The following is a 13,325-nucleotide window of genomic DNA, read 5'->3' as shown; positions in this document are numbered from 1 at the left end:
ATACTTTGCTGAACTAATAACACTTTCAGCACTAAATTAACGTTTTTCTAACAGATGGTATTCTAATCAATGGTACATTCTTGGCATTAATCGAAACTCATTTTACCATGAGGAATGCAGTAGCCAACACTTTAGGATTTAATATATAATCCCCAATGCAAACGGTGGGCCAAAACCAATATGATTCTACTCACGAATTTAACATCCATTGACCCTACGGATTAATATAAGAATTTTGGTATGGAATCTCAAATTTGTCATTATCCTTTAAAACAATTGTAGAAGTGTTGAACTTGAATGGTTCATTGTGTTTGGACTAGTCAAAGTCTAGGCAAAGACTACCAAGGCCATCAATCCATCAATCAGAGAAATTGGACTTTGACAAAATGTGAGCAACCTACTATGAAAACTATGTGGGATTTTGGTATAAGCTGTCCGATAAAAACAAAAGAACCTTTTGATATAAAACCGGATATATGTGTGATTATCATTGCAGCCCAAATACTCTTTACAATCTTTCGAAAATAACAAAAGCCATACTCCTAGATTTAATAACTTTGGCTTTTGTTCTAGAATACATAAAGTGGCAACCTAGGCTTCAAGGACTAACGCAAAAGTGTAAACCAAATTCTAGGAAAAGATATCTCTTCGAAACAAATTTACATATCACTAACTCTTTTTAATTCTTTGATTCTAACAAATGAAAAATCATACTTGGAACAATTGGTTGCCTCTTCAATTAACTCTAAAGAAAAATACACCTCCTAGCCTCCTTAGTGATGAAACCCTTCTTATGAAAACCCTAATTTATCTTTTCATCTTTATATTTTAATGCATCAAAGATGTGGGCTTAGTGGGCTAGAGTTTAAAACCCGCTTGAGCTTATCTCTTTAGTCTCCAAGAAGTCCATAAAACATCTTCTTCTTTTATTTATTTATTTTAGTTGCCTCATTAAATTGTTGCACTAAAACTTTAATTTTCTCTCCTATTTGTAGCACCACAAAATTGTCTACTCCCATCTTACTGTGCACACACATATAGAAGTAGAACACAAGGTACGGTGATAATCATAAAAAAAAAATTGGGGTATTACAACTTTACTCTATCAGAACATGTAGAAGTAGAACACAATTTTTATTAAATTATATAGTAAGTATGCACATGATATTGTAACATTCTAAACATATTTAATTGTATCTTCACAAGGTGCAAGCTCAGTTTCAACCAAAAAAAAAAAAAAAAAAAACCTTAGTTCCTATGCTCCCTTATCACATTTCTTTGTGTCCGTTGCCTTATTCCAAAGGTCTTCATCAACCAATCAAGTTTTTTTGTAGCCACAATGTTGCCAATTATCACTCCGACAATTAGTCCAAATCCATACCCAATCAAAACTATTTCCCAACCAAATTCAAAGAGAGACACAGCAAAATCTTGAATTTGTTTAGAAGTTGAAGGTAAAGGTAGTGAAGAATCAGAATCCCCACACTTCTTTGATAATGGATTACCACACAAGCCTAAATTCCCCTTAAATGATTTGTTTTCAAATGTATCAAATTGTTTCTCATGTGGTATAGAGCCAGTGAGTTGATTATGAGAAACATTGAACCCTTCGAGAAAAATAAGCTGTGTTAGTTGTGATGGAATCTCCCCTGAGAGCCTATTTTGAGAAAGGTCCAATGATTCTAGCATGGTAAGATTTCCTATAGATGGTGAAATGTGTCCGATGAGAATGTTGTTGGAAAGATTCAGCATATGAAGATTTTTCAAATCTCCAATGTAACCTGGAATCTCTCCAACAAACCTATTACTTGACATATCAATGGCTCTATAGAATTCTAGGACCTTATCGTACGCTATATCCAGACCTTTGTTTTTTAGTTGCATTGTATAATCATAATTGTAATACATATGGTATGTCCCATCACTAGAATATAGTTTTGCCTGAATATATGTCAAGTGGAATTCATTGTCCAATTTCAAGGTGTTCCAATTTCTAAAGGACTTCAATGGCAACCTTCCGATAAAACTATTGTAAGAAAGATCAATAATTCGCAAGTTGGGGAATTGATAATTGGTTTCAGGACTTTCTAATATTTGCCCATATAATTTGTTGGACTGCAATAGGAGAAGCTTTAAGTTTGGAAGATTTCCCAACCAAGAGGGAAAAGTGTCATTGAATTGATTATCACTAACATCAAAGGCCTCTAACATGGTGCAATTGGACAATGATCTTGGTAATAGTCCTTGGAATTTGTTTCCTCTCAAACTAATCGTCCTCAATTCCAAGATATTGTGCAAGCATGGAAGAAGTGAACCACTAAAGTAGTTATCAGACACATCAAGGATATGAAGAGAAGTCATGTTGCAAATAAACAAAGTTCCACTTAGGTAATTAGCAGAAATATCAAGAAAATAAAAGATTATTTTGTTTAAGGATGGAGATTGTAAACTGACCTTCAAACTCATTCTCCCAAAGGCCCAAGACATATAATTTTGTGAGGTTCATAAACCCAAAAGGAATTGGACCAGATAAACGATTGCCGCTCAAGTTAAGGACAACCAGTTGTGTCAAGTTTGTAAACCCAAAAGTGAATGGACCGGACAATTGATTATCATAGAGGTCTAGAAAAGCAAGTTGGATAAGATTTCCAATTGAAGACGGGATGTTACCCGCCAAATTGTTATTTGAAAGCTTAAGATAAATAAGATTTGTGAGGTTACCAATTGAAGAAGGAATGGATCCTGAGAAGTTGCAAAACCCAATATTCAAAGCAATCAAGGAGCCGAAATTTCCCATAGAAGTGGGTAGCTCACCCGTGAAACCGGTGCTTCCAAGGTCAATTTCCTCCAAACGACTACTCCAATATTGAAAGTGAGGCCAAGAACCAGTGAGATCTTGGTTGTACTTCACGTCAAGAACCCGCAAATTTGGTAGCTTAAAGATGCCTATTGGAAATTGCCCATGCATTCCAAAATCATGGAGATAAAGGGACCTTAAATTAGACAAGTTTGCAAAGATATTAGGCACCGTGGAGAATATATTCACCCCACTTAGATCAAGGTTTTCTATGCGCGTTAGGTTTCCAACTAGGCTTGTTAGACTCAACTGTTTGAATTGTAAGAAGTATATGCCTGAAGACAAATCATAGTTGCAACATAGATCCAGAGATGACAATTGGGAAAGTTTTGAAACTTCAAATGGGATTTGACCAAAAAACGCAGAATGTGAGAGATTGAGATATGTGAGTTTTGAAAGATTTCCAACCTGGGACGGGATTTGAGAGTAGTTAAAGTGATTGTCTGCAAGGTTAAGCCTTTGTAAGTGAACAAGACAAAAGAGAGTGCTGTTGGAGTTGATTGAACCAACTGCTACTGAGGTCAAGGCCAATGACATGACCTGTGTCCTCATCGCAGTCTACTCCATCCCAAGAGCAGCAATCACTGTTTTCTCCTTCTAATGTCCAAGTTTCAACCCTATGATTTGCAATAGGATCATACAAAGAGACAGACTTGTTTATGATAAAGCTTTTCTTGAATTGCAACAAGGCTGAGCTCTCATCATCATGGCATAGTGGCTGCTTGGAAGGAAACGAATGTATAAGATGAAACAGAGGGAGTATGTAAAGCAAGCGCATCAACATGAACATGGTGTAGTAAAATGATGATGATGTCCAAATAAATAACTTGGCAAAATTTGATCATCGAGTTGGTATAGTTATAACATTAACATATGTAACTCCAATCAGTATTTTTAGGTAATTTTCAAAATTAATTATGGAATTATCCCAAAAGAATTAGCAAGAAAGTCACATATCAATGGGAAATTCTATTTCTGTTTAGTATCACGCAGTTGTTTGATAGCTTATTTGCTAAATATAAGACAAAATATCTATAATATATAGTTTTTGTTAGCTTTTATGGTAAAAGTTTAACCAAAAAAATATAAGTTAGCTTTTTAAAAATTTAAACAAAAAATAGTTTTGTTAAATTTAAAAAAAAAATTTAAAAAAAAAAACAAAAAAAACTAAACAAAACAAAAACAAAAACAAAATTTTTTTTGCCAAATGGTGTGCAATATCTAGTTTTCAATGTAACGAACCGTGTGCAATATAATAATTGTTTTACAACTATCTAGGTTGATAGAATACACTCTAAAAATGGCGAATTTTTTTAAAAAAATTTCCTTTTCTATTTGGTTTCCAGATTATCATTTCCATTTCCCTTGTCTTGTTGGTCGTGTTAGTTGTACTTTGAATATTTGATCAATTAATTCTTTGATTTCAATTAAATTTTCAGGTCTTGAAAATGTAAGTTGTGTTACTCATGATGCTTGGAGGGTTGCTCCAATTGCAAGATTAGTGAGTGAGGTTTCGAATTAATCGGTCTCTGACTTTTGAGAATTAGGAAAAACAAAATTTGTTTAAATCTCTGAGTGGATTCCAATAGATGGAAACTTTCTTGCTTTTTATCTTTTAGTTGGATTCCTCTAGATTAGGTGTGAGCTTATCTATTCATTATGATTTTGTATTTGCATTTCCTCCATAGCCCAGAAAAATATGGTATCAAACGGATCTCCCAGAAAAAGCTTGACTAGTTGCAGGTGCTGAAATGCCTAGAATTTTGTCTTAAATAATAGAATTCTTTGCAGCTTATAGAGGATCACTTTGTCTATTTTTTTATCCTGTTTAAGGATCTTTGTTTAGTTTTGTTCCTTTTATGTCATTTGGATTGTTTTGATCTTGTTTGCAGATAATATTTCTCATTGCATCTGTTGCATTTATGTTTATTTTTGTTGATGAAATTTTCATTTATCTGCATAAATATATGTACTGTGGTATCAAACGGATCTCCCATGCTCAATTCTCTGTTTGATATGCACTTGCCAATAATATACAATTGCACTCCAGTTTCTCCCGTTAATTTCAAACATCAATCTTAAGCACTGGTGCCTTGGGACAGTCCCTTTGTTAAATGTGTCTTCGAAACACTTTCATGATCTCATTTTCTGAAATGTGAAAGTGTATTTTTATCATTTTCGCGTTTGACCTGACTATATAAAACCACACTTCCTAGAGATGACATATATAAACCCTTTCTCCTTTCTTGCTGTTGCTGCAAATCCAAGATCAAGTCCAGTTGTCTAAATTTGGATGTGTTGTGATTTAGGTTAGTTTGTGTTAGTGTTTGTTACCGACCTTAATTTTAAGGGTCTTAGAGTTTGATTTGTGTTAATCAGTCATGTGGTTATATTGTTATAATCGATATTTTTTTTTGTAAATTTTGTTTGGTGTTACCCATGAATAATAATGTATTGGCATGAAATTGAATAGACCACGTTAAATGTTAGTTGAAGTCTTGTGTGAATAGGCTTCCACTAAATAGATTTCAACATAAATATCTTGATTAAATAATACCAATGAGAACATAAATCTTAAAAGTTAGTCAACGCAAAGAAGATTTCACCAAATATTTTAAGCAAGATATGAGATAATGGACAGAGTTGTTGCCCCAATTATTTTATTTTTTCTTTTTTGAGGAAAGGTATGAGCATTTACATCCCATTCTTTGGTAAAAGTCAAATTGTGGATAGGAAAAATATTAGTTCACACCCTCTATTTTACACGTATCTCTATTTTACACGTATCCATGATTGAAGGGAAATGTTCACATTTTAACACATAAAAATGGATGTGAAATAATGATTTGATACCACAAACATGTCATTGGAGCATCTTTCATCTTACCTTTTTATCTATTCTATTCACTCTCTCGGATTTTAGATTGGAAGTGATGTCGCAAAAGCCTGAAAAAAGCATACATGATGCTCTCTTTGATGAAATAGAAACTAAATTGTTAGTTTCTGACCGTAAATCTCGAATCCATGAGAGACTCCTTGAATCCACAAGGTGATAAACTTGAATCTACCAAAGAAAGTTTGAGAAAAACTCCGCAATTTTATTAATAATAATATGATTTTCCTCCGACGGCTAAAAAATATATAAATGCTGAGAAAGTAAAACCTTAGGACGATTAAAAAATGTCTGAAATTCTAATTCGCACTAGTTAAGCAATTAGGTGACCAAATACCGAAATTTACCAGAAATAGAAAAATTGAGTTAAATGCAAAATCATAAACTATTGACCTTAAGGGTCATTCCAAAACAAATAGGACTTTAATCTAACTTTTGAGCAAAAAGTTATAAAAACAAAAATTACTATAAACGACAAAATCGCAGTTTTCATTATATATATATATATATATATATATATATTTAAGAGAACAAATAATTTTAAAATTCACATTGAAAATTGAAGGGACTCCAACCTAGAGAGGAGTTCCTCTTAAAGATTAGCTTATCACGTGCAGCAATATCTTGATAAATATCCATCATAGATACTATCATGTGTGAAGGAAAGTCTCTAGAGAGACCCTCCAAGAGAGAGAAAAGAAAATGAGCACGAGACTCAGTGATAGTGTTATAGTGAGACCATGGAGTGAGAACGAAGGTCATCACCATATTAAGGATCCTTGAACCCTTAGAGAAGTCATATGTGGAGAAATTTAGAAGATCACAACTTCGATGCACAAATAAAAATTTATGAGATTCATCAAAAAAAAAAAAAAAAAAAAAAGGATACACTTTATTTTGTGTGTGTGTAAGTCCTCTAAAAAACCTACCGAAAAATGTGCTTAAAATAATAAATGAAAATATTGCTCTCTTTTTTATACATTTTTCATGGGAAGTTATTAGTTTAGAACTAAGCTACACGACAGGTCGTATTGGCTGGAAGTATGAAACGATAGTCTTATAGGAAGAGATGCAACAGAGTAGAGAATACAAGTGGATAATTTAACTATATCTTGTGTAAATATCTAACTAGATTGTAACTCGTTCTGACCCATACAAGAACATTCCTGACCCATACAAGAACATTCAACGACAATGATGATAAAGTGATTTTATCTTTTTCGATTTTATCTTTTTTGAAGAATAAAGTATATGATTTTATCCAAGTGAATAAAGTAATCGCCTAGTTTTTGCAGTAAGTACTATAATTTATAAATGAGTCACTTGATAGTACAACTAAAAAAAATTAGTTATAAAATCTATATATTACTAAAAGCTGAAACGTGACATTTATTACTGTTGAGCTCCTGTTGCGCCATCTCATCGTCACGTCATTCGCCACATAATTATTTTTTATTATTTATTCCTTTTTATTTTACCAAAAAAATATATAATCTATATATTACTAAAAGCTGAAACGTGACATTTATTACTGTTGAGCTCCTGTTGCGCCATCTCATCGTCACGTCATTCGCCACATAATTATTTTTTATTATTTATTCCTTTTTATTTTACCAAAAAAATATATAAATAGATTATTGACTTTACATATTCATTTTTGTCAATTTTAACATCTCTATATATATATATATATGTATATGGGGGAGAAGAGAAAGAGTCATTCTGATTACAATAGAAGGAACTCTGAGGTAATTCTGAAACTAAGCCTAGAATTGAGCCTGCTGAAGACTGAGTCGAAGGCTGCCTTTTATAGGGAGAGGGAGCCTTGGATGCTGTCAGAAGACCGCTGGAATCACGGAGAGTAAACTGCTTTTACCTTGGGTAGATTCTTTTCCACCGAAAGCAAATAGTAACTCAATGATTCTGTCTGGGGTACTGTAGAGTGAACAGTAGCTGGTCACTGTTTATGAACAGTATCTTGTCCCCTTGCTTTTCCGGAATAGTGACTCTGCATAGTGTTCTGGACTGTGCAGTGAATAGTGATCTGCATGCGGGTACTGTTCTGAATAGTAACCGGTTCTTTTGCAGAGGATGACATTTGGAAGCCGTTCTGGGGCGTCCTGAAGCTTCAATCTGTATCATAACCAGAAGGATAACCATCATAAGGATCCCATGGAGGGTCATAATCATAGTTATGGTCATGATATCTGGCGAACTTATCACATATGCCACAGAACAGGATAGGTTCATAGTCTGCTTGTCGCATTACTATCTGTCCGGGCTCAATGTAGTCGATCCTTTCAGTATGGAGAGATTCAGAATACGGCCTGGTGGTGAATACCTGTAATTCTTCCAGTATTTCCAACAAAGTGGTAATTCTGCCATAGCTCATGGGTGACATCTATGATCTCATTGTTGAAGTAACCACTCCAGCATCCTGCAAGAGCTTTAGGGTCTTCATTATGGAGATAAGAGTCTCCTTCATACCAAGGACCATTGTGGGTGTACCCATTGATGAGTACAAGGTGGTGAGCAGGTTGGATATCCATCCAATTGTTTCTGTCCCAGTGGGGAAGAGTACTCCAGCATCTGATAGACACAAAAGGACTTTTGATTTTTAAGACAACCTGTCGGATGATTTGTGGGAATTGGTTGATCTGATCATGGCTTGTGAGCCTAATGAGACGAACGAATCCATATTCAAACATCCTTGAAAGCCAGCTTGGATCTTCTTCAACGGACCAATCTTCATAATTGATGATTAGACCGGGGAAAGGATGTTTCTTCTCATAGATCCTTTGACTGCTTCCAAAGTATCTTTCCCAAGTGGATAGGATGAAGGCAGCATCTTCTGATTCATCGTATACTGGGAAGTGGGTGATGACCAATATCTGTAAATGTTTGAACCATAGGTCACATGATCCAGACATAGCCTTGCTTCGGAATATACGTTGTTGTATATCGGAAGGCAAGTTGGCAACAGCACTTCTTAGCTGGGTTTGAGTCTTAAGACTTAACCGAGCATAATCTGTGCCCATGATAGTCGTTTTATCCATTGGATGGATTTCCTCTTTGCCAAAGAGTTGACTAATGGTATTTCTTTCAATCTCAATTTCTGCCTCAAGGTTCACTAGGTGTAGTTCTAATGCTTTGAGGGTTTTCTGAAAAAGATGATTGTTGCTCTGGGTATAGGCTCTTTGAAGGTTATCGAGGACAATTTTGATGGAGGGTGGAAGTCCTGTATACACTCCATTTGTAAATTGGAAATTCCTGGATAAAACTTCATGTAAAGTAATAGTCCTATTACCATTTGAAAATGTTACTTGGAGTGGAACATATTCTGGAAGGGATGTTACTTCCCTGGGTTCTGGTCCAGAGGAAGCACCTTCATGCATAAGGGCTTTCCCTTTGTTCCTGCTCGAAGAAGCCATTTTTCCCTTACTAATGGGATTAATAAAAGAAACTTGCTTTTCTTCCTGCCATGAATTAACAAAATGGTTATTTCTGAAAACATAGTTGTTAAAATCATGCAATGTTATGGAGCAAATTCTTTTATATGCAATGTGCAGCGATGATAATTCAGGAGGTTTATTGGTGCTCAAAGAATTATCAAATATGGTGGATGGTTCAGAATGATCAAGGTTCTGGGCTTGATATGAACCATAAGAAGAAGTTTTGGCATTGATGAGTTTAAGATTTTTAGAAACAGAAACTTTTTGGAGACTCTCAATATCTCTAGGTTCTGGGTTTCTAAGAAACTTAAACTTGACTGGTTGGCCAAAAGGGTGGGTAGTGATTCCTTCACTATCCGTAATGAAAGGATATAACAGACATATGAATGGGTTTCCTAAGATGACCCTATCTGTTATATTTTTGACAAGAACAAAGGTGGTTTTAAAACACGCATTGTCTTGGCAAACCTGTGCTTCTGGGATTTTGAATTCAATCTGCATTTTCCCACCACTTGCAGAGGTTAACCGTTCTTGGGTTTTCTGGAAGTATTTGGAGGGAATAAGTCCTTCTTGAATGCAGTTGAGATCAGCCCCTGAGTCCATTAGGGCTACAACCTCAATTTCAAAATCTTCGTCTATGACAATCCTGACTTTGGAATGCCATTTCTGGAAGTTAATACTACTAATGGTTTGCAAGAACGATCCAGTGGATGTTTCTGTTCCCATATCTGCAGTAGGATTAACAGTTTCATCTACTTCACTATCAGAAGGGTTCTGTAATGAGATTCTGTCCTCATTGCCTTGATGATTAGTGAATTCTAGGTTTTTGACTCTCAAATCCATGAGACCATGATCAACCCTAAGGATGGTTAATTCCTGTTTAAGGTTTCTCATTTCTGCTTTGTGATCCTTAATCTCTTTCTGAAGATCTTGGATGGTCACTTCTTTCTTGGATTTGGTAAACCTATTGTAGATTTTTTCCAAGTCAACTAATGGTTCCTGAAACTTAGGTTTGGATGTACTGGCTTCCTTTACTAAGGTTTTGTGGAACTCACTAAGTCTTTGGGCTTTCTCTTCAGGGTCCTTGATCTGTTCTATGAGATCGAGGAGCAGTTCTTCTTGTTTGGAAAGAACATGGACAGTTTTGTTTCTACAACAACTATCCTGACAGGCTAGGATTTCATCTGTGTCACTAGAGGAGCTAGAAGATACTCTAGAGGTTTCAGAAGATGTCCTAAACAACTGGTGTTTCTCTTGGTCACTAGACTCACTGCTTAGGTGATCGAGTTCTAAGAGTTTGAAAATCTCATCTTTGTTGGCTTGGTCACTAATGAGTGTGTTGATAAGGGTTTTGGCCTTAGCTTGACAGTCTCTTTTCCAATGACCTTGTTTTCCACACTTATGGCATGTTCCTGATGCTTTAGGTGTGAATTTGCCTGTAAGCTGGGATCTGGATTTGGATCTGCCTTTCTTATAGTAATCATTGGTACTGGACCTATGCTTCCTATAATTTCTAGAGGCAGGTTTCTTCCTATGGGATTTCTCAGAGGGTTCTTCGCCTCTGTGTTTGGACTTTCTTTTGGGAATGATAGAAGGTAAGCCATATTGAATGCAGAAATTCCCTATTTCATGCTTGGCTTTGCTCTTGCTGGCTTGACTTTGGATTTTGAGATCTCTGCACATTTTCATCCCTTCATTTCGGATTGTGCTAGAAATGTCTCCATAAGTTAGGTTATCATAATCTATGATACCTAGAGAACCTGCAAGGGTTTCTTTGACCTTCTGCCCAAACAGTGTAGGCATGCCATTGATAAACTTCTCCTTCCAAAATGGAGAGTTACAATCGCTTCTGTGCATAACACGGGTGGTGAATACATCTTCATACCACCGGTATTCTCCAAGGTTTTTACATCGAAGATTACTGAGCTGGTCATAAATCCTGGATGTGATATTGCTGGGTTTACCTAGGAAGTGTTTCATGATCGTATAGATCAGGGTATTGACTCCATCGGGAATCCCTCTTCCAATGCGTTCATCAAAGATGGGGTTCTCATCCGCATCCTTTTGAACAGCATGCTTAATATCTTCCTTGGAAGCATTCGTTAAACAGTTGTTCCACCATAGTAGCAGTTTTCCAGTAAATCCTAAAACAATGAGCTCAACAACCTCGGTATTGGAAATACCATCATTTAGATAGTTATTTGCTACCATGGTTATGTGCTGGATTTTGTTTTGGATTTCTTGTTCTGAAAGGCCATCTATGTTCCATTCATAGAGTTTGGCACTGGATACTGTGAACTGGGTGGTTCTTTCCTCATACTGGAGGTCAGGGGGTGTTGGTCTAGGATACCAATTTTTTGTGAGGCTGGTTGGCGTTACTTTGGGATGGTAAAGCCTATTTACCTGTAATCCTCGTAATTGGTCTTCTACTTGTTCTATCTCCTTTTCAATATCTGAGGAGTCTTCGCTAGAACTGCTAGAAGCTGTATGGGTGTGTAGGGTTACTAACCGAGATTCAAGTCTAGGATCCCTACTGGGTGGTGTGGAATCTGGTGAAGGTTCTTTCTTCACGAGATCTTCAAGCTTTTGGGCCACTACTTGTAAGGCCGTTTGGTCCTTAGGTTTGAGGCTAGCTTGTCTGGTTGTGGGAAGCTTGACAAAAGGTTTCTCTAGAATCTGGATTGGTTTATTAAGGTTTCCTGGCTGGGGGAGAACCCTGTTATCAATACAATCTTCTATCCTATCAGGCTGTTTCCCAATAACTCCTAAACACTGGTTAGTGTAGTTGTTTTGCTCTATTACTTTCCTGACTACCGTTTCTTCTGGAGCTACGGCGCATTTAAAAGGAGAGGCAACAACTTCTGACTTGCCAGTTTTAAAGAGTATAGTTTCCTGAGGAGGATGGCTGGACCTAACAATATCTGGTTTGCTAGAACTTGGTGCATCCTTCTTAGGTGGTATTTTCCAGTTGGTTTTGGTAATAGCACAATTCTTTTTATGCCATTGGAAATGTTTCTCAAAGTATTCAAAGAAAGGATAATCTGCTTTCACCGTTCTCATGAATAACTTCCATTTCTCCAAAACTTCAACCTTTTGTTCCTTGGTATGGTTGGCTCGATAGGCTTCTCTTTTAACTCTGTTCTGTTCAGAATTAAATTCCTTTTCGAGGTAGTCCATATCCGGAACGAATTCCTCATCTCTGTTCAACATTAGGAGCTGATGGTCGTATTCAGTTTCTGGCTGAATAGGATTCCCTTTGAAATCAGATCCTGATGGTGAAGGAGGTTTAAGACTATCTTGGCTGTTGTCATCTTCCTCATGATCAACAACTGAGTCTTGTTTGGCTGTGTAACAAGGGGTGCTAACCTGAGAGTGGTCTTTGACTCCTTGGAACAGTGGACCTAAGTCTCTTCTAGAGGTAGGAGCTCGTGTTCTAGACGAACTACATTGGGATGCAGGTCTATCTCTAAGAAGGATAGTTGGCTGCCTGAAGGGTTGGCGTAGATCTATGGATCTAGACCTGTGGTGTAGATCTATGGGAGATTTGGGTTCCTCATAGTCTAATGGTGATCTAAATCTAGACTGATCAAAGCTTAGTCTAACCGTTCCATCGGCTAGCTGCTGGATAATATCTAGATCTGGACCTTTTTCCCTGTGAGCTTTCACGGCTGCAGGGGACAACAAATAACAGGTTTCATATTCCTTGTTAATGCTGTAGACTTGTTCTATAGTCCTAACATGGTAGTCTGTTCTGAAAGAATTTCTTAACGACCATGACGAAGACTTATAGACCTGGGTTGTGGGAACTTTGGGTATGTTCCAATCTCCTAACTTCTGATCTAGATCTGAAAGCTGGTACGACTCTGAGTTGATTGTTCCATCTTCTTGTGGAATATCAGGAGGATTTGTACTGCTAGATCTAATGGAAGTGGAAGAGTCACTCCTTCTAAACATCCTATTCATCATTCTGGATTAAAGCCTAAGAAATCAATTACAATCCTAGACTACCTTTATCTTCCAATTTCTGGATCTATCCTTAGATCTGAAACAGGGAGTGTATGACTACCTTCCTATGAGTTGTTACCACTAATGGCTGTTTCCGGATGCCTTCTGTGTCTTTTGC

General features: G+C 36.4%; 2 protein-coding genes across 2 annotated transcripts; both read right to left on the bottom strand.

Annotated features, from left to right (window-relative positions):
- Positions 1–1,248: 1,248 nt before the first annotated feature.
- LOC126716498 (receptor-like protein 9DC3) lies at positions 1,249–2,361 on the bottom strand. Its single transcript, XM_050417319.1, has one exon. The coding sequence runs from the start codon at positions 2,359–2,361 to the stop codon at positions 1,249–1,251; it is 1,113 nt and encodes a 370-aa protein (XP_050273276.1).
- A 43-nt stretch (positions 2,362–2,404) lies between these two features.
- On the bottom strand, positions 2,405–3,409 carry LOC126716497 (receptor-like protein 7). Its single transcript, XM_050417318.1, has one exon. The coding sequence runs from the start codon at positions 3,407–3,409 to the stop codon at positions 2,405–2,407; it is 1,005 nt and encodes a 334-aa protein (XP_050273275.1).
- Between the last annotated feature and the right edge of the window lie 9,916 nt (positions 3,410–13,325).

Source organism: Quercus robur, chromosome 3 (genome assembly GCF_932294415.1).
Source record: "Quercus robur chromosome 3, dhQueRobu3.1, whole genome shotgun sequence".
Classification (NCBI taxonomy): Eukaryota; Viridiplantae; Streptophyta; class Magnoliopsida; order Fagales; family Fagaceae; genus Quercus; species Quercus robur.
This window is presented reverse-complemented; position numbering and strand designations above follow the sequence as displayed.

Coding starts and splice junctions, on each gene's coding strand:
- LOC126716498 (XM_050417319.1), bottom strand. CDS start 2,361: ATGACTTCTCTTCATATCCTTGATGTGTCTGATAACTACTTTAGTGGT.
- LOC126716497 (XM_050417318.1), bottom strand. CDS start 3,409: ATGAGGACACAGGTCATGTCATTGGCCTTGACCTCAGTAGCAGTTGGT.